The sequence below is a fragment of the Trachurus japonicus genome, chromosome 17 (genome assembly GCF_045865225.1).
Source record: "Trachurus japonicus isolate A0001 chromosome 17, Traja_1.0".
Taxonomy (NCBI): Eukaryota; Metazoa; Chordata; class Actinopteri; order Carangiformes; family Carangidae; genus Trachurus; species Trachurus japonicus.
Genome location: NC_140923.1, coordinates 21,210,141 through 21,230,694, shown reverse-complemented (window position 1 = coordinate 21,230,694; position 20,554 = coordinate 21,210,141). Strand labels below are relative to the sequence as shown.

The 20,554-nt window shown below is 42.6% G+C and overlaps 1 protein-coding gene across 1 annotated transcript in view; it reads right to left on the bottom strand.

The window, feature by feature from the left end:
• Positions 1-1,078: 1,078 nt before the first annotated feature.
• rab2a (RAB2A, member RAS oncogene family) overlaps positions 1,079-20,554 on the bottom strand; it is a 37,892-nt gene continuing 18,416 nt past the window's right edge. Inside the window, exons 4-8 of the mRNA XM_085806064.1 lie at positions 20,032-20,114; positions 19,461-19,553; positions 16,851-16,962; positions 9,240-9,308; positions 1,079-3,877 (exon numbers count right to left, since the gene is read on the bottom strand). Of these exons, the coding sequence (XP_085662190.1) occupies positions 3,782-3,877; positions 9,240-9,308; positions 16,851-16,962; positions 19,461-19,553; positions 20,032-20,114 (453 nt within the window). The 3' untranslated portion in view covers positions 1,079-3,781. The remainder of the gene's footprint in view (positions 3,878-9,239; positions 9,309-16,850; positions 16,963-19,460; positions 19,554-20,031; positions 20,115-20,554) is intronic.

Genomic DNA, 20,554 nt, shown 5'->3' with positions numbered 1-20,554 from the left:
AGTGATTTGACATATTTGAGGATTTTATATAAAAGGACTGCAACAGTTACTTTTCCTGGTAATTAGTTACTTTTATAATGCAGTAACTCAGTTCCTTTTTGGGGAAAGTAACTAGTAACTAAAGTCATTACTTTTTTAAAACTACTAAAAAACTTGTTACTGATATTTAAAGGAGACATATTATGCCCCTTTTCCACTAATTAAAATAGTTCCCAGGTGTCTGTGACATGCTTTGGCCAAAATCCCCCAAGGATCAAACATCACAGCTCTTTTCATCCTCTCAAAAACAGCCCTGTTCAGAACGGCTGGTTTCAGTGCCTGTCCCTTTAAATGCAAATGAACCACTGCTTGCCCGCCCCTTCTACCGGTACCAGGTAGGGGGGTTTATGCAAATTCAAAAACTAGTTACATCACTGGAAGACAACTGAGGGAACAGCTCGTAAAACCACATGGATTTCAACCTAGGAAGCCTGAAAATTACAGATTTCTTAGTCAATTCTCACATTTTGGAGGCCAGAAGGCAAGACAAACACACTTTATGTTAAAGCCTTCAAAAAGGGATATTTCCATAATATGTCCCCTTTAAAGCATTACTACATGACTCACTAATTCAGGTGCAGCTTATCAACCTATGAAGTCCCTCCTATTATTATATCCATATGCTCCACATGCTAATATGCTAGCCTCTCTGCTACCTGTTTTCCATAAGTGATTCAAATGTAGGATTTCATAGGGGCGCTGCTACAAAGGTTACACACATACAGCGGACATACAAACCGTCCCTGACTACATACCAGCTACTGAATGTTTAATTCATCGAGCAGGCTCTCAGTCAGTCTGACCTTCATCAGGAAGCACAATCTCCATGACTGCTTCAGTTCCAACGACACACAAGAGCCTCCCCGCTCATTTTAATGGAGGAATCGGAAGATCAGTAATGATTGGTTGATTCATAAAACCTGAAGTCAGCTGGATGAGCGGTTAAAAAAAAACAAAAGACAGAAAAACCAAACGCATTTTTTTTTTTTTTTCAAACACTGTATTTTTTCCATCTCCACATAACCATCAAAATGACATGTTTAGAGTTTAGAATGTTTTATTATAGTTTATTGTGTAGCATTTTCATTTTTTCATTTTTTCGTTTTATTTTTTCCAAAGAACAAACACAGCAAATAATGTTGAGGAGGAGAGGCAGGAAGAGAAGGGAAGAGCAAGACAGGAGGGCCACATAGATAAGATAGATAGATCAATCCATAGATAAGATAGATAGATAGATGCATCAGGTTTGGCTTGATCCTCCCCCTGTAATCCCCCTGGGTCCACACACACACACGCACGCACACACGCACGCACACAACACACGCACACATACACACACACACGCACGTTGCTTTACAAAGAATAATTATCAGAGTAAGATTAATAACTGTCCGAATATATCTAGGAATAAAAAAACAAAGAGAAAGAAAAAAGAAGAGAAGAACACACTGTCGAGGAAAACATGATTCACTCACACTGCTGTGAAGTCCAAAGAGTCCCTACAGTTCTAGATAGCCTGGAGAGATAACAGCTAGGATAGATAGGCTGAAATATATGTATGCATCATCTACGTATGCATGCATATACTGTATGCAGGCTCGGTGTGTGTGCGCATGGAGGGGATGGGAAGAAAACTAGTATGTCAACATGTGGGTTGGATTCTTCTGAAATGCCGCGATTGATACGCAAAGTTCAAACTAGGCCTGCTGCTAATGTCTCTCGCATACGTAGTGTGTCTAACATATGCGTAAAGCTGGCCAGGTAGTGGTCAAATGCCCATCTGCAGATAAAAACGGGGTCAATTTGATTCATTTTAGCAGCTGTCCAAATCTCACAGGGGGGGTGGGAGGGGTGGAGTTAAGGCAGACAGCTGATTTCAGGTCAGATTACAAGGGCCTAGTTGAATTCTTTGTTTTTATTTTTCCCTCATTTTCTTCTGGACAAAAAACACAGGTAAGCAATAATTTGGCATTAAAATAGATACAGAGCTAATGCTACCACACAGTCAGAGAGAGAGAAGAAGAAGAAGAAGAAGAAGGGGGGATGAGAGGGAGGGATGAACCAGAAGTAACTGAAATACTAAAATATGATCATAACAGTAAAATGGCGCATATTACATAGTTGATCTCAAAGCAGAACACATTGCAGCAGTCATCGATCAAGCTCTAAACAGTATACGCTTTGTACCTGCCCGCTAAATTTGTGGTAAAAATATGAGTTTACTTCAAAGGGAGAGGACTTGGTGTGTGTAGTTAGTGTGTTCTCCACCAGGGTCTTCTACTACAACCTTATCGCTCACACTCGTCATTTAAAACAAAGGACGCCTGCTGCAGCCCCGACCGGAACAAGGTGGCTCAGCGGCTTTGGATTTAAATGACACCGGTCTTTTCCAACCCCCCCCCCCCCCCCCCGGTAAGAAAACAGCTAACTCACCAAGCCTGACCCCAAAACAGCCGGAAAAAGCTACAGAAATCCGAAGAGCCATATATACACAGAAATGTGCCCGATAAATACAGTTTACAAAAAAAAAATTGATTTCCAATCTATTTTCATTTATTTTTTTTATTTTCTTTTAATTTCATAATGGCAGCCACTGCTCTCGACATCCCTTAATGTTTCTTAGACTGTCCTGCTTGTCTTTTCTATCGTTTATGAAAAGCGTGTATGTTCACACTCAACAGTTTGGTCTTTTTACTCCCTCCCCGGACAAATTTAAAACAACTTTTCTCTATTTTTTTCAGTCACAACCAGTTCGTAGTGTTCATTAAATACAAATCATCTGCAAGTCGACAAAAAACAAAAAAACAAAAAAGACACAAAGACGGAGAGCGAGAGAAGAAACTAACATGATGAAAAAAAAGGGGAGAGGACGCGCAAAAATGACATAATTTGCACATTGTTTCATGGAAAGAAAATACCGTGACTTGAAAGCCTCCAACATCTTACAGCCTGACATACTGGAATACCTATATCATCCCTATACACACAGGCACAGCATGAGAACTGACTCAACATGTAGGAACATGTCCCGCTGCCAACGTGCTGTGTAATTTTCTTTAAAAACATGTACAAATGTGTCTGCAGACACAACACAGAGCATGGTTTATTCCATACAGTCAGTCGTTAAGAGTGTGTTTAATCTCTACTCACCATCCTGTCTCTATCTGGACAAAGTCAACTCACTGTTACTGAAAATATAGTTGTCGTTTCTCTTCTTTCTTTTTTTTCATAATTCTGAGGTACTGGATTATCCCAACAACATCCTCATGAATTAAGATGCATGGATGTTTTTAAATAAAAAGATTAAAACCTGTTTATCTAACCGAGAGAAAAAAAAAGAAAAGAAAAAAAAGTGAACCGCAAAACTTTTGATTTTGGTCAGTTGATCTGCAGGTGAAGCTGACTCTGACTCTTATCCTCATAAGACTGCAGGAAGTCAGGATGACGTATGAGAACGCAGCCCCTCCACCTTTCGCTATGGTGAGGGGACGTGGGGAAAGACATGGCTGAAAGACAGAGAAGAGAAGAAGACACAGAGAGGGAGGAGTGGGCGGGAGGAAGGGATGGGTGTGAGAGAATGGAGCAGTAGAGAGGTTAACAAACTGTTAGTGAGCCTGGACAGTTCTGTAGAAATGCGAGGAGGGGCCACGGAGGGCAAGAGGGGGGAAGGAATGGGGGGTTGGGTGGGGTGGGGTGGGGTCGGGGTTGGAGGAGGAGGAGGAGGTGTGTTCGGGGGAGGGGTTCAGCAGCAGCCCCCTCCAGCCTGTTGGCCTCCCTGGCTACCGGTCAGTGTGGAGTTGGTGGTGGGGTGCTGGGGTCCGATCTTAATACCATTAGCCTGAGTGGACACAGAGACACAGAGGGAGAGAGAACAAGGGGTTAAAAACACTCCACATCAAATATCAGGACAGAGATGTACATGATGGAGACTATCACTTTCAAACCCAGGAACCAAGCTGGTTGGTCAACATGGCTCAGCTACTGCATGTGTCAACTGTAAGAACTGAGGTCAAACCCTCCAATTGAAAACGATCTTCCCCATTTCCAACAGCAATATGTTATGTTTTGCTATGCTATGCTATGTTGTTATGATATGCTATGTTTTGCTATGCTATGCTATATTTTGCTATGCTATGTTATGTTTTACTATGCTATGCTATGCTATGTTTTGCTATGCTATGTTACGATATTTTGCTATGCTATGCTATGTTATGCTATGCTCTTGTATGTTATGTTATGATGTTTTGCTATAGTATGCTATGTTATGGTATGTTTTGATTTACTATGCTATGTTATGCTGTTATGTTATACTATGCTATGCTTTGTTATGATGCGTTGCTACGCTATGTTTTTCTATAGGCTGTTAATCTATGCTATGCTGTGTGAATGGGTGAATGCGATGTATGATGTAAAAGCGCTTTGGGTATCGTTGCAGGTATAGTAAAACACTATATAAAATACAGACCATTTACCATTTATACTATGTGTATGTGTGTATTGTTTTGCATACTGCTAGAAAGTAAATAAAAAGTAATATATAAACGAATGAAAGAAGGCAGACACTAAACTGTGCTGCTTCCTGCTGACACACGTCTACAACTTGGTTTTTATTCCAAATAAATAAATCTAATAAAAGTCCAGCTGAGGCTGAGTTTCACCATGACGAGAAGAAAAAAGTGGATGTAATCAGTGACTAAATGGAAACCCAGCGCAGAATGAGTGTGTCATTGCTTTCATGCACTCAGCCTGCAGGGGCTTCTATTAGATCACATCACAGAGCACACAACAGGTGCTTGTGTGCTGCACAAAGGAAAAGGAAACACCAGCAGCACACAAGGACACGGCGAGGAAAGAAAGAGACGCACATATAAAAGACAGAGAGAGGGGGAGAGAGACAGAGAGACTCGGTTCTTTCAACTCCCTCTCCCTCACTCTGGCCTTCAACTGCAGCTCTCTCTCTCCATTTGTGTGTGTGTGCTGTGGTGCTCACCTTCCCTCTCTGTGTTTCATCACCCCCGCCACTCCCCCCCACTCCCACTCCCTCTCTCTCCTGGTGTATATTTATCTCTCTCCCTCTCACTGTAACTCCCCCTCTTACAATCAGTAGCAGTGGTGCCTCTGGGAAACACTGGATGCCTTTAAATCACATTTATTGAGCTAAGGCCATGTGTGTGTCTGAGTATGTGTGTGTGTGTGTGAGAGAGTTTTTTCTCATAGTGGCTGCCAACATTTCTGGTGGGGCTTCCCTCTCTCTCTCTCTCTCTCTCTCAGTCAGCTGATGTGGTTTGGCCGGCCGGCCTGCTTCACTCCATCTTACTCTGACTGAGAGCACAAACACTGAGTGTCTGGCTAACTCCAGTCCCGTCTGACTCAACCACTTCCACTCACTGACAGGATCAAGGGCCACACACTCACTCTCAAACTACGCTCCACAGATAACACACACACCAACCCTGTTCATTAAATACACACGCTGTCCATACACGGTGGTGTGTTCCTGCTTATTGGTGTGTACAGACCCAAACATTGTATCTGTAAACACAAACACCCAGGTGGACAAAAATGATATATTGTGATAAACACCCTGGATGTCATACTGGATTATTAGAGTTAGAGCTGTCACAATCATGATATTTTAGCTGACGATTAATTGCCATAATTGAAAAATGGAAATGCGGTCATGAATATTACAAATGAAGCTCCTCCAGATAAACAGTTTGTGGCTCCACTCATGCAGAAGAAGAGGGCACAACGTGATGATGTCATTAAAGAGGACCAGTCAAACCTTGTAGAACGACGCAGAAATAGTGATGAAATCTGACATTTCTGTTAGTTTCATCCAGCTGTGTTTATACAGATGAATGGAGACCATTCTAACCATTATGCAAAATAACTGCGGTCAGCTCAAATGATTGCGATCAGGTGATTATGCAATAATTGTGACAGGCCTAATTAGAGTCACACTGAGAGAAAAAATAATGTAATTTCAAATTATATGTGATACGATGTGATTTGAATTATATATAAAGTGGTAATTGTAGGTCGTGGGTTGCCTATGAGGGGAAATATGAGCAGCTTTAACATGAGGTACACGGAGCCTCCTGTGAAGTTCTACTTCAGCTCAGGTTTCATGAATGAGAAGAAACTCACATCACAAACAGCTGTCTGAAGCAGCTCAGCTAAGTTGTTCCTGATTTTTTTTTGTTTTTCTAAATGTTTTACTTTGATCTTGGTGATATCAAAAAAAAAATCTAATTTTGACTTAAAGGTGTTAGCTACAAGTTTAATTCCTCCTGGCCAGTAGGTGTCGCACTCACACTCGCGCCAACCTTTAATTGTAGGCTACTGGTACGTACCAGTTACGCCTATAGGGAGCAGCTAGTAGCTAACGCTAACCACAGCAGCTCTGGTGTTGACAGCGGACTGGAAACACATCTGAATCATTTCACACTAACTCACCTGCAGACGAACCCGACAAACCCACAGCATCATACCTGCACTGGAAACATTACAGTACTGGCTAACCGTTAATTAGCATTAGCATTAGCACGATGCTATTTTCTCCACAGAGCTATCACGATCTGGCCCCTGAGCTCTGCCTCATGTGACATCAGTGTACTAATGCTGTTGGCGCAGATATCATTTCATGTTGACGTTGCCAACGTAACCAGATGTAAATATTTATTTTGGAGCCGTCAAAATTCATAAAACAATGTTGTAGCTATAACCTTTAATTGTCTTTTTTTTCTCTCTCACACTATCACTTCATGAAACATGCCAACAAGTGTGGAGGACATCAACACAGCCAAACATGTTGTGAGTCCATGGACAGAAAGACTCACAAATCCACATTTTACATTTGATTCATGTGAAAGTCAAGTGGTCTGAGCAACAACAAGCCCAGCAGCTGCTGTGTCCACTGAAAACGACTTTGGAGAGAAATACCACCTGCTACTGATGGATCAGAGCAAAACAAAACTAACTGACCTGCCGCTCCAGGCACACCAGGCTAAAGTCTGATCACACTGTGGTGGCACCGGAATCACAACAGAGACGACTGGTGATGGAGTGGATATTTCAGAGACAGCAGTGTGCTGGACACGGCTGACGCTGCATGTGCACAAGGTTAGGTTCATAATGCATGAGGGCATTTTTGCACATGTGGACACACGTGGACTGCAGACATAGCAGGTGACAAATTTCGTGGACACTCTCCAGTATGTGGACACACTTAAGTGTCCCTTCTTTCCTTTGTTCTGCTCCATGTCCACATGTAAATGCCCAAACAGAGGATCTTTTTCTGAGTTTTTATTTATTTGGCCTTTATTTAACCAGGTAAAAAGACCCATTGAGATCGAGATCTCATTTTCAAGGGCGACCTGGCCAAGAGGGCAAAGTTTAGGTCTATCATCCACACAACGTTTTTAGTCCTTAAAGAAGGATATTATAACTTCTTCTGGGCATTTTTGTCTGGAGAAGGAAAACTGAGTTTTGGTTGCCGAGGGTACTGGACTGGGTCAGTGACCTGCTGGGCACACTGCATGCTGCTGCTGGAGAAGCATGTCCATGGAGCTGATTGGTTAAAGGTCCAGTGTGTAAAATGGGGGGAAAACCGTGATATCTAGCGTTCAGATTCTAGTTTGCAGTGCTCACTCGCTCACACTCACCATGACTGGGTATTTCAGGAGCATGGAGTGATGAGGTGAAGATCTAAACCATTTTACGATATGTCTGCTGTTTCCTCCTTCTTCTTCTTCTTTCCTTCCACCTTATTTATTTATGAACGTGAAACTCTTGAAACGTGCTCTCTAGCTGGCTGGATTTTCTCTTCAGGCTGCCGTACAAACATGGTGGCGCAAGATGGTGACACTCTCTAAAGCAAGACCCTTCCTATATGTATATATAAAAGAATAATTATAAGGCTACAAAACCCATATTTTATTTTATAGCGATTATACACTTATACAAATATATTCATGGGTAGTACTGTATATTCAGATTTTGCCACTAAACCTTGACAATTATTACACACTGGACCTTTAATTCTTATCAAATGACATGCCATTGCACTTGCTGCAATGCATGTCACACCTAATGTGCACCACTATGGTGTTGCTTGGGTTGTGAACGTGTACAGAAGTCGCCACATCTGAACGGCCTTTAAAGGGGTCACGCACTCACTCTTACAACACAAAGTATGTCATGGATATAGTAAACAAAGATCAGACCGGAAGTATGCTTTGGTTCACTATGATTGGTCAATGCATTTTTAAAAGTTAAAGGGGAACTATGTAAGTCTGGTGGCTTCTCCTCTGTGTTGCTAACCCTCTTCCCGGCCACGTGCATTTGTTTTTAGTGAAGCCAAAACAATGTTACGACGTGTTTGTGCTAGGTGGAAGGAAGAGAGCCTCCATTCTCCCTGGAACAAGTTACAAGTCATTCATTTAACCATCAATTACTCCAAAGACTTGGCCTCAGAGCTGTGATGAGGAAATCTGAGCTGATGAGAAACACCTGAATATAATGAAACAAGTAAAATGCATAAACTCCCCTGGTTAAGGAACCTGTGCCACCGATTGCGACTGTGATTTTTATCCAAGAACAGGTTTGAGTGTCGTCTGTCTCCATGAAAAAGAAGCTGAGACACGTTTTCACAGGTAAACTGCATTCTTGTGTGACCAACACTTGTACCTGCTGACAGGCCGGGTGTCTGGACGCTCCTGCATGGAGAGCTGTTTCACTAAGAAGATAACCATCTGGCTGACTGGAGAGTAAACTTACTGACTGGCTGCATAGGCAGCTTACAGACTGACTGGCTGACGTGTTTGTTTTCTTACAGAATGATTGAGACCTTGTGGGATGTGAGGAATTTATGAGCTGGCAGATGCTGAGAGAGAGAGAGAGAGAGTTGGAGAGAGAGAGAGTGAGAGGAATAGTGTAGGGTGTGGAAAATAGAGCAGGTGAGAGGAGGTGCATGGGGAGTTTTGCTTGGCTGGAGTCAAAGGAAGCAGAGAGGAGGTTTTTTCCCCCTCTTTTTGAGGAGAGAGGGAGCGTGGCAAACCACACACACTGCTGGAAAATGACACTGAGGAGAACAAAGACTGAAGAGGGGAGATGGCGGCCTGGAAAGAGGAAAAAAAGGGAGCAAGAATGAAGAGGTTTCTGGAGGAAGGACAGGGGGAGGGATCGGTGTGTCTTACCTCATTGTTGATATCGAACACCCCCTCCTGGATCTTCTCGTAGATCTCCTTGGCTGTGTTGATAAAAGCCTGACAGAGAGAGAGAGAGAGAGACAGGAAGTGAGACAACTCAGCTCTTACGAAAATGTTTTTTTTTTTTTTTACAAAGAAGCCGAATGTCAAACAAACTATGTAAAACAGCTTCAGTGTTCAGTTCAAAGATTTGTGTTCCACATTGGTTGAGTCTATCTACTTGTCTTGAGGTAAACTGAACTGATTGGACATAAGGGAACATACACGAGTGTATAAGTTTATACTATATCCCACAATTCACACTGCAAGTCAGGGCAAAAACTGAATCATAAGGTCTTAGAACAGTCATGATGAAGTATTGATCAGAGAGAGACTGTCAAACTGCCTCCACGTGGCTGAGAGAGTGTTGGGTGATGTGAAGGTACTCTCAGCAGTGTGTTGTTTATATGTCAGAAAACAAAAACCTAGATTTAAACCGATGCTACATCTGGCTTCCTAGCTAATGACAACACCAACATCTGTCTTGTGTTGGCAATGGAAAAGGGGACAATCTGCCTTCACACCAGGGGTCACATGACTGCAGTAGGCCGGGGTATTTACTGGCATCGATGTAACCAACGCCAGGGTGACTCTAGACACTGCAGACATCTGCTTTCACCAGTTTGAGTCCCAAAGCCGATACCGATCCAAACCAATACCACTGTTGAATTAATAAACCATACACCTTGCCACATGGAAGATAGTGAGTACGTTTACATGCAGTCAATATTCGGGTTAAGGTCAATATTCCGGTTTCTGAAATATTCGGAATAACCCGTTTACATGTCTGAGCAAACAGGGTGATTCCTGACGCACGGAGAACGTCATGACACAATGCGCGTCATTTCAGCTTCTTCTGTCCTGTATCCAAAAACAACAACAACAACAACAACAACAACAGCAGCAGCACGGCGGCACAGTTGCCAAGTCCGCTTGTTAAAAGCGACTTTTGGCTTGTTTTTCTGTGAAGTCGCTTATAAATATTGGTAGTCGCGGGTTTTTGGTCTTGTTGTTTCACCACACTCTCCTCCACTGATCGAGAGAATAAAAGCCGGGTCTATTTCTATTTTCTTGAATGTACAAAACCTCTCATCGCCCACGATTGCAGTTTGAGCAGTTTCTAAGCTGCTTCATTTCTCATTAGAGTTCTCAGTCGGCCTCGGGTGTTGAAGCTCGGACCCGCCGCAGTTCGAGCAACTATTCTCGGCAGCCGAAAGCGGGGGAGAGGGTGGACGGTGGGGGCACGTCCGGCCCGTTGAGAACTCCGACTGACCGAAGGAAAGAGCCGGAGCCTACAGTCTGTAGCCGGAGCACACATTTATTTATTAGAAGTTTAAAAGTTGCTGATTAAACGCCTGTACACCTGTCTTCAATATAATATAATTTGTATTATTTACAAGTATGGTTCCTGTAGGTCAAAATACCTAGATTCCATCGTGCGCAGAACACAAATTAATGTTCCTTTCAATGGGGATATCCCGATAGGCGTATACATGACCAAATATTCGGGTTAGAAAAGGAGTAACCCAGGGGTCTTTTTCGGGTTTTTAAAAACTGGAATATGAGCATATTCAGGTTTTTCATGTTTACATGGCTTATTGTTAATGTTCCGGTTATGAAAGTTTTACTGACTGCATGTAAACGCAGTCAGTGAAGGCATCAAGCTTGACTTTCCTAACCCTTGCGTTTGTTGTCTACCTGCGTGCTGCACAAGCTGCTGACACGTGATGTAGCACGTGTCACAAACATAGAATTGAACAGAATAGATCGGTGCTCGATACCCGATCTAAATATCTAGTCAATATCTGGGCCGATATCTGATCTTAATATCAGATTGGTGCATCCCCAGTCCCTTTGGTTTTCGTTCATATTTTGTTGTCGTCTCTCCAGGTTCTCCAAAGTGGATTTTCACCAGGGGGCAATTAGTCTGCTTTAAGAGAAAAACTGATCAGAGAGGGAAGATGTTCTACAGGGTCAAAAGAGAGAGAGAGAGAGAGAGAGAGAGAGAGAGAGAGAGAGAGAGAGAGACCCTTTAAGGCTTTTAAAGTTTAGATGACACTGAAGACCTTGTTAGTGGATGTGAAACCCTTTGGAGCAGATCTACGCCTTCTAGTCAACAGTAACTACAACAATAAGATCTGAGCGCAGTCACAACACACACACACACAGCTTACGGACAGTAAGTGAGGATCAAAGATGTGAGAATAAAGTGGAGTTAAGCTCCCTCCCTGAGCAACTGGCCTGTGACTGTGGTATCTCTCCACAAGCCTCTCCGGGGACACTTTCTTAATGTTTGTGTCTCCAGGGTCTGAGCTGCAGAGCAACTGGGATGATCACACACACACACACACACACATCAGTCTACAGAGAAACAATGAAACTGCAAATCCAACAGCCTTGACAAAGGGCTTTTTTTTTTAGGCCATAAAAATGTGTGATCCTTAAGAGGAATCATTTAGAACTGAAAATATGTCCTGAACTCCTCTCTGACACCCAGTCGGAAATAGACTCCTGCCCTGTTAACTCTGTCCTATTTCCTCCCTCCGACTCAGCGCCGCATCCCTTGTTCATTCACGCCCTCGTACGCTGCTGCCTTAATTGAAATATCAGGTTCAGATGTGTGTAGGTTGCAAAGGTGGGCAGGAGCGATAGGACGGGAGATAAACAGAAGTGAAAAACACATGGAGGAGAGATCATGTTTAAAGGATGGAAATAAGAGAGCGCAGAGCAAGGACTAAAGGAGAAGAACAACAAGAACGGAGAAAGAGAAAAAGAGTAAAATGTAAAACACAGAATGAGAGGAGGAAAAAAAGAGGAGGAAAAAGACACGAGAGACTGAGAATAAGGTTTACAGGAAGTGAGGGAGGGAGGACAGAAGGGTGAGGAGATGCTGACAGGAATCTCTCTCTCTCCCTCTAAGGACCATCCCATCAGCCCTGGTGTCCACCCACAAACCCTCATGGTAAAGCCGGCGCACTGATTGGCTGCTGGATGCTGCTGGAGGTAGGGTGGAGGTTATGAATATGTATGAACCGTAAGTGGTTGATATACTGCTGGAGAAATGGAGATGATGGATACGAGGGAGGGGGGAGGGCGAGGAAGAGGAAGAAGAGGAGGAGGAAGCAGCTGAGGGAGAAATGAATGGAAGAGGGCAGGAGGGTGAAAAAAAAAAAGAGGAAGACATGTTGGTTGAGGAGGAGAGGGAAGGAGTGGATAGAGAATGGGAGGGGGGAGGTGACGGAGGTAAGAAGCAAATGATGGACGTCGAGGGATGAGGAGGGATGGAGCGAGGAGAGATGAGGGGAAGGGAGGAGAGGAGCGCTATCAGGAGGATTCAGAGGACACTAATGAGACAAATTAATCATACCACACACACACACACACACACCCTCCCCTCCCCCTCGTCTTAACCCCAGAGCACCTCAGAGCTCAACTCAGCAGCAGAGTGGGGGTCTGATTTTGCACGATATAGGCCAGGCAGAGGGTTAGAAGGAAAATCTATGTAAACACACACACACACACACACTCTAACACACGCGCATGCGCACACACACATGCACACGCACTGTGGTGCCCTTGGCTAGCATGCTGTGCTGTGTAGGATGGGATTATTTATGTGACTGGGTAAGTGAGAAAAGGGTCCCCAAGGACAACGGCCTGCCTTCATTCCACACAACAACAGCGGGGGTGTGTCTGTGTGAGGGGCGGGTCGCTGTGACGATGGTGAGCTGTGGCGCTACAGGTAAACAGCTGACAGGAGGGGAGGACGGGACAATCAAACACTCAGCATCACACTGCAGTGGAAGAAGAACACCACGAGCCTGATTCCATCACTTCTCTGGTCAGAAGTCAGTACTGTAATAGGTGAGCATGTCACAATTATTACATAATCACCTGATCATGATCATTTAAAGGTACATTGTGTAGGAATTACTCCCATCTAGCGTTGCGGTTGTATATCGCAAGCAACTCAATCGTATTTTTCATGCTGCATTCACGTGAAATTGGGCAGACGGCAGACGGACGACAGCCGCTGCACGTAACGGCATAAACAAGCCTCTATGTAAGCAAGTGGTCCGTCAACACGAGGCAAAACAATACATGTGACAATATGTTGTCATGGCGATGTCGTATTGTTTACCTGACCCACGTTTTACCGGCTTTCTCTCCACTTCTGTGACTAAAATGACATCTGGTTTGTTACCGATGGCCGTCTGCCCGACTGCACGTGAATGCAGCATCAGTGTAACGCTACATTCCTCCTCACTGCGTTACCGCGGTGACTTTTCACAGACGCCACCTCGACCTGAGCCGACAGCTCCGGTGTCTCCGCTGAGTTTCCGTGGTTTCCTACCGTCACGCTGCCACTGAACGTAAAAACATGGCGACACGACATGGCAGCCAGCACCGAGCTTACCCGCTCCATGTAGATATGAATGATATAAACGGCAAATGATCACAATCATTTAGCCTAACGGTTCAAATGGTTTCCATTCATCTGTATCAAACTAACAGAAATGTCAGATTTCATCACCACTTCCACATCGTTTTCCACTGTTTGATGTTTGGTCCTCTTTTAATGACATGGCGTGGAGGCTCATGGGAAATGTAGTGTGAAAACATTTTGCTTTCCAAAACTCCTCATTGTCCCTATAATGACATCACGTTGCGCCCTCTTCTTCTACTGTGGTTTAATGACACCAGGGCTCCAGACTAACTGTTTTAGGGGCACAGTGACCCTCCCCGCACACCATAAATTGAGTCGCAAAGCAAATATTCACATTTGCTTTTTATTCATGATCCTCACACACATTGGCCTGACACCTGTGATGACAGATTACAGATTCTTTGAGTGTTTCACCAGTGTAAAAAATTAATTAATTAATAAAATAAAACGGCAAATTTACTGGTTGTACATGGGCAAGTAGATGAAAAATTTACTTGCACACTCAAATTTTCACACACCCTGAGTGGAGCGCCACAAACTGTTAATCTGGAGGGGCTTTATTTCTTATATTCAACAACCAAATTTCAATAAGGATCTATTACATGAGCTTCCTGGATTAGCTGCAAATGCCAAACACATTTTGGTTTTAAGCCAAATGAGAAAGGAGAGTCCAATAACTTGGAGGAGGCGATTTGTTGGATTTGCAGCAAAATGATGGCAGTCAAAGGCGCTAACACCACAAATAAAAAAAAACAAACATCTATGGATCCACCACCCGAGTGTGTAAATATACATGAAATGCAGCCATTCAATACGGTGGAAAAAACAGTATTTAAAGAAATACTGCAAAAAAAAAGAAGTAGAAAACGACAATTAAATTGTTGATTGCAATTATTTATATAGCAATTAATCGTCAACTAAAAATTCATCATCGTGACAGTACTAATTGTGATATCTGTGTGGTGGTGGTGGTGAGGAGGCAGGGCCACCTCTGCATAGTTCACCAACACCTTTCTACCACCACATAGTTCCATTTATACCCATTTTATGGTCAAAGTATCAGTTAACACCAGAACGGAGGAAGATGGTGGCGGTATGTTGTGGGGGGGGGGGGGCAGTGGAGGGAAGGTGACTGAATTAGCTACATATAATAATATCCCTCCATATCCAGTCAGTCTCCATCCAGCCACTGATCCAGGATGTGTCACCCCCCCCCAGTTGGAAGAGGGGTGGAGAGGCTCCGTGGCAACATCTACCACCAGAGCCACCAGCAGAGAGGCAACCAATGGCTTTGGATGTGGAGGCAAGACCCCTGCTGCTTGTTGAAAAGCAGGCCAGGACGACACAGCAGGGGGGGGTTTCTGGAACACTAGAGGCGTAGTGTGCTGATCAGTGAGAAGTCGAGGGAGGAGGGCGGCAAAACTCCTCTGTGTTAACCTTCTAGCACCGAGAAGAAATACAAGAGTCAAGCTTTGAGCTCTCATGCTCCGAGGTTCAACAGCTCATGATGAGGGGGTGTAACATTTTAAATGTTACCCATCTAGCCTCTTTTCAATACAACCCACTAACCCTGCCAACAACAGACTTTTCTGCATTGGAAAACGGTTCAATTTGCATTCACACTAGGGTCAAATGACTCACAATGGAAGCAGGGATTTATTGTGATCAGCTCTGATGTAAACACAACCCCCTGGGTGAACTCTCCTGCTGCAGTGTCTTTCAGGCCTTGTCCACACTGAAATACGGCCTCACCAAAAACGGTCTTTTTCTTGTTCTTTTTGAAAAAAATCATGGCAGAAATATCTGCCTACACACGGATCCACTGAAAACGACTCAAAACGCTCTAGTACATACTCCAGACCTGTGTGTGGCGCTGTAACGCTGCCACACATGAACACAAAAAAAAGAGAGAAGAAGATGTAAAGCTTCCTCGCTGTATTCAAACTCAAACATTATAAGTGGATTAAATGTTGACTGGGAGTCGTGTCAGTGTGAATATGATGAATCAGCTGCATTAGACATTTTGTTGGCCGTTGTTGTTGTTATGTTACTGAGGTCATGACATTTTTACTTCATAGTGGCACTAGACTTTGAAGTGGTTCAATTGTAAACCAATACTAATGTCCAGGTACAATGTTTGAGATGTCTTAGTCCAGTGTTTTTCAACCTTGGGGTCGGGACCCCATGTGGGGTCGCCTGAAATGTCTAGTATATGATAAAAAAAAAAAATTTAAACTAATTATTATTCTTTTTAAAATTATGATTAAAAATTCTACACACAATCTTAAACAACTGTATTCTATACTTTCACTTTCTTGAATATAAATTGAGTTCAGATAAAATGCAGCATATAAAAATATCTGAACTGGTGCATCTTGATTGACGGCGATCACGTGAAGACACATCGCCAGAAATTCGTCAAAATGGGGTCACGAGCCAAAAAAGGTTGGGAACCACTGTCTTAGTCACAATGTGTCACAATGTAGTAAATGTGTGTGTTTTTTGTTGTTGTTTAATTACTTTTCTCTTTTTTCATTTAGCTGTTGTTATTCTGTTACCTCATAGCTCTTTGTCAACTGTGTAATCAAGTATTGAGTTTCTACTGGCGACAAGTTTTTCTGTTTCCATAATTGAAAACTTCAAAATAAAATATTCAAAAAATAAATAAATTGTGGCACTAGAACAAATGTCAGCCAAAACATGGATCTATCATTTCATCTACAACGCTTTTCAATTCTGTGCTGAAGACAACACACCATCAAAGCCTGGACAGGGTTGGGTGATGATAAACAATTCCTAAAGTCAATCATGGCTTATTCAAACATTTGCTATCAGTCCTGAGTGGAAAAATTACATGCTTGCATTGTGCTTTAAAAAAAAAGAGAAGTCAACAGGCAGCACTGATATCTGTGAAATAGCAGATAATATGTGTGACATTCTGGTGTCGCCCTTCTCACAGAGAAAATATTTCTATGTGAGGAAAAAGCTGTTCAGTGTCGGTCTACAGGAAGTAGATTATATTCAAGACAGATTTTAAAACAAGTTTGAAATGAGAGTGTTGCCTAATGCGTGGCTAAGTCTATGCATGTGTGTGTATGCGTGTGTGTTATTACCTCCTCGACATTAGAGGCAGTCTTGGCTGAGGTCTCCATGAATATGAGGCCGTGTTCTCTGGCAAATGCTTCACCTTCTTCTTTCTTCACCTCTCTCCTCGACTCCAGGTCACTGAAAACACCCGATTGTAGAAGAGAACAAATCAAAACAGCACTGAACTTCTTCAGTATGAACAACCATTTTCTTTAATGTGCTAACGCACCAACAGAGCACTGATAGATGTATTAAAACCAGCCTGCATTGGGTCCAAGGTGTTTCTTTTTACATAATGTGTATAACCTTTTTTTTTATCTTCCATAACACTGTTACGTAACGCTCTTTGTTTTGTCAATACATGGTTGAGGTTTAGTATAGAAGTGAACTTCCTCTTTTAGACAAGAGAAAGTATTCACAGCCCTTCACACTCTGAGTTGTACAGTAGGTTTCAGTTTCAATGAACAAAAAGTCATGATAGGCTTCTTGAGTTTAGATTGATGGACGGAAACGGTGTAGTAAAACACACTTCTAGATGTGTGCAGACATACATTTCTGAGTTGTCCACTTAAGGCAAAACAATACTCAAGGAAATTTGACACCCTGACTTTTTATTTTTATTTTATTATTAATTTGTTTTACCTTATTTTAGTCATTGTTTTTATTGCCCTAATATTTATTGTTAATCTGTGTTGGTAATTTATGCTGTTTTTTATTATCGATATTGCTGGCAATGGACTGTATTTATGTTGTGCAGCCCTCTGGGAAACTGAGGTTGTTTTTAAATGTGCTATATAAACAAAATTTGAGTTGAGTTTTTTTACACCCACAGTCTCTCTATAACAATCTGGTTTTTATTCTATAGGAGTCTAATGTCTCTAGACATCCTACAGTCACATACACAAAAACACAAACTGACATCCCTGCCTGCTGTTGAGAAAATAAAACATACTGTTAATATCTCGTCCTCTGATTTGTCTTGAGAAATCGGACAATGGACCCACAGTCTTCCTTTTTGATAATTTCCCACTCAAGCCTCCGTGCTCAGGTCAACAGTGTGCGGCCTGGAACACACACACTGGCTGTGTGGCAGCTGCACAGCGTCTTGGTTTTCATTTCAGTGCCCATGTTGACGGGTTAGAGCTGACACACTGCTCGCGTGACACGCGCGTCTCTCGCTCCTCGCAGCTGCGTCACGTGATCTGGAGATTCGGCGTCTTGCCCATTTGTCAATCCCTGACGCGTGCAGGCAGTATTTTACAACAGCGCTGCCGTGGCGGTGCACATGCGAGGCGGCGTGTCCCCCGGAGTAAATCCAACATGGGGTTGGTGTTATCTGTCACTACCAGCACACTAGGAGTGGCTAAATTAGTTTAGACCATTAAAATCTTACAGTGATGAAGTCTGGAGCTGCACTAAATGGACTGAGGCGGATTTATAGCACATAGTTTATAGGAAGGCACACAGCTGGACACATCTGTATATCAGGACAAAAGAACTCTGTACTGTGTGATCATTGTGTTGATCAGGTTCGGATCATCTCTAAAGCTTTCAGTGTCGTTTTTAATTCATTTGCAGAGATTTGTAAAATTACCATTCACATCATCATCGTGTGGACAGAAAAAAACTGCATTTTTTCTGTATTTTAAAAAACAACTCCACAGAATAAAGTGAATAAGTGTTTTCTGGAGCCACTGCAGTCTCAAGAATTCTGCCAGACACCAAAAGACTCTTTTGATGTAACTTGATCTTACGTAACACCATGTTGTGTAGGCTCAACTACAGAAAACAGAAAGTGTCTACAGAGAGGAACCAGCACAGATTTGGTGCTGGGCCTTATCTAAATCTGATTATAATGTGTATTTCACTGAAGTTAGTGTCAAACAGTTTTATTTTCTTTTAGAGAGAGGGCCAGGTGCAAACATAACGGTGTGTTGTTGAAGAAACCAACAACAGCAAAATCCTTCCAACACCACTTCCTACTGGAACGGTCTAATCAGGGGTATTCAATTCAAATTCACTGAGGTCCAGTTACTAAAATTTCAAAAACAAGTTTCAACAATATGTATTGCCAGTTTTCAATGCAGGGAATTTTTAACATAGTGCACATCTATTTTACCATAAATAAAAGTAGCCCCAAGAGAATGAATTTAAGGCCTGCAATTCAAGTTCAAGTGAACAAGACAGAAACCTCAGAATAAAATTAATTAAAAAGTACTTCTTTTAGAAAAAAGTGCAAACAGCCTTGAACAACTCCTTTTCTCTTTTTTTCTTAAATTACAGTCCCAGTTTAAAGACCATACATTCTTTAGGCTGGGACTACTTTTCTTATTTTGAAGTAAGCTCCTTCTCCTTTCTCTTCCTCTCTCTGGCTGTGCAGTGTAAACAAATGATTTGATTGGCTCAACTGAGTGAAGCTATTGTCTTAGCTGCGCCCGCAATCTGAGTGTCAGAAAAAAAACAATGCTCCATGAAAGTGATCTATTCTTGTTCATTTATCAGAGATTGGTCACGGGTCCGGACAGAACCATCACTCGGTCCGGGTCTGGGGCGAGGTCGGCCGTTTGGTGATGCCTGATATGAATCCTATGCCGACTCACACTGTGTGATGTATCTTGAAGCAAAGCGGACCGTACCTCTTGTTGCCAATGAGCATGATGACCATATTTGAGTTGGAATGTTGGCGAGCGTCCTCTAACCAGGTCGTCAAGTGGTTGAAGGTGTCCCGTCTGCAGAAAAAGCAGAATTCTGGTTTCAGTCTGACAATACTTTGATAAACTGATCGTAGATGAAGCAGCTGTCCTCTCATGCATGTGTATATTCTGGAACAAACATTGTTCCACCCCCCCAGAAAATTGTGTTATGTGTATCTGACTCAGCTGTCTGTGTTATAATTTGAGGAAATACCTAAAAACCCACAGAAATTATCAGATGAAAAGGTTCAATAGAAAAGAAGCATTTCATCATTCACTTCTTAATTTACCTTTCACAAAATTACTGTGCAGTAAATGTGATGAGTTCCATGTTACTGTCTTTGGTTAACGATGTCTGCTGATCAACTTTATTTAACTACAGTTTCTTTAATAAAAACGTGTTTCCAGGACATTATAATAATAACAATAATATAATTTCTCAGCATCAGACTTCTAAATATTTTGGATCTCAGCTTGGCTACAGAGTGCGCAATGGCCTGTGATTGGCCGGTACCTTGTGATGTCATAGACTAGCAGCGCTCCTGCAGCTCCTCTGTAGTAAGACCTGGTGATGGACCGGAATGACTCCTGACCAGCCTGCACACAAACACAAAAAAAACATTAAAGGAGGAACTTGACGAATGAGGAAATAAACGAGACGACAAGGCTCCCGTCCACAGACCACGAGGGAGGGGTCACTGAATAATGTGCGTGTGAGTGTGAATAATGATGTCATAAACTGTGGACTTCAGTCACCAGATTAAATGACCAAATGTGTTGCATCTCTCTTGGCTTTAAAAGGACTTAAAGGGATAGTTCAACATTTTGGCAAATTGGCCCTTGCCATAATCCCTATAGTTTTAGCAGTAGGTTCGTTACCTTTAATTGTCGGTGCATGTTGTTTTTTAGAACGATGGAGCCGTGCTGCGAGCTGCTCAGAGCTATGCTACGGAGGCTAATGGGATTTCTTGGTTTCCCTCATCAAACTGATCAAATACACAATCCAATTTATTTTTATTTAACCTTTATTTAACCAG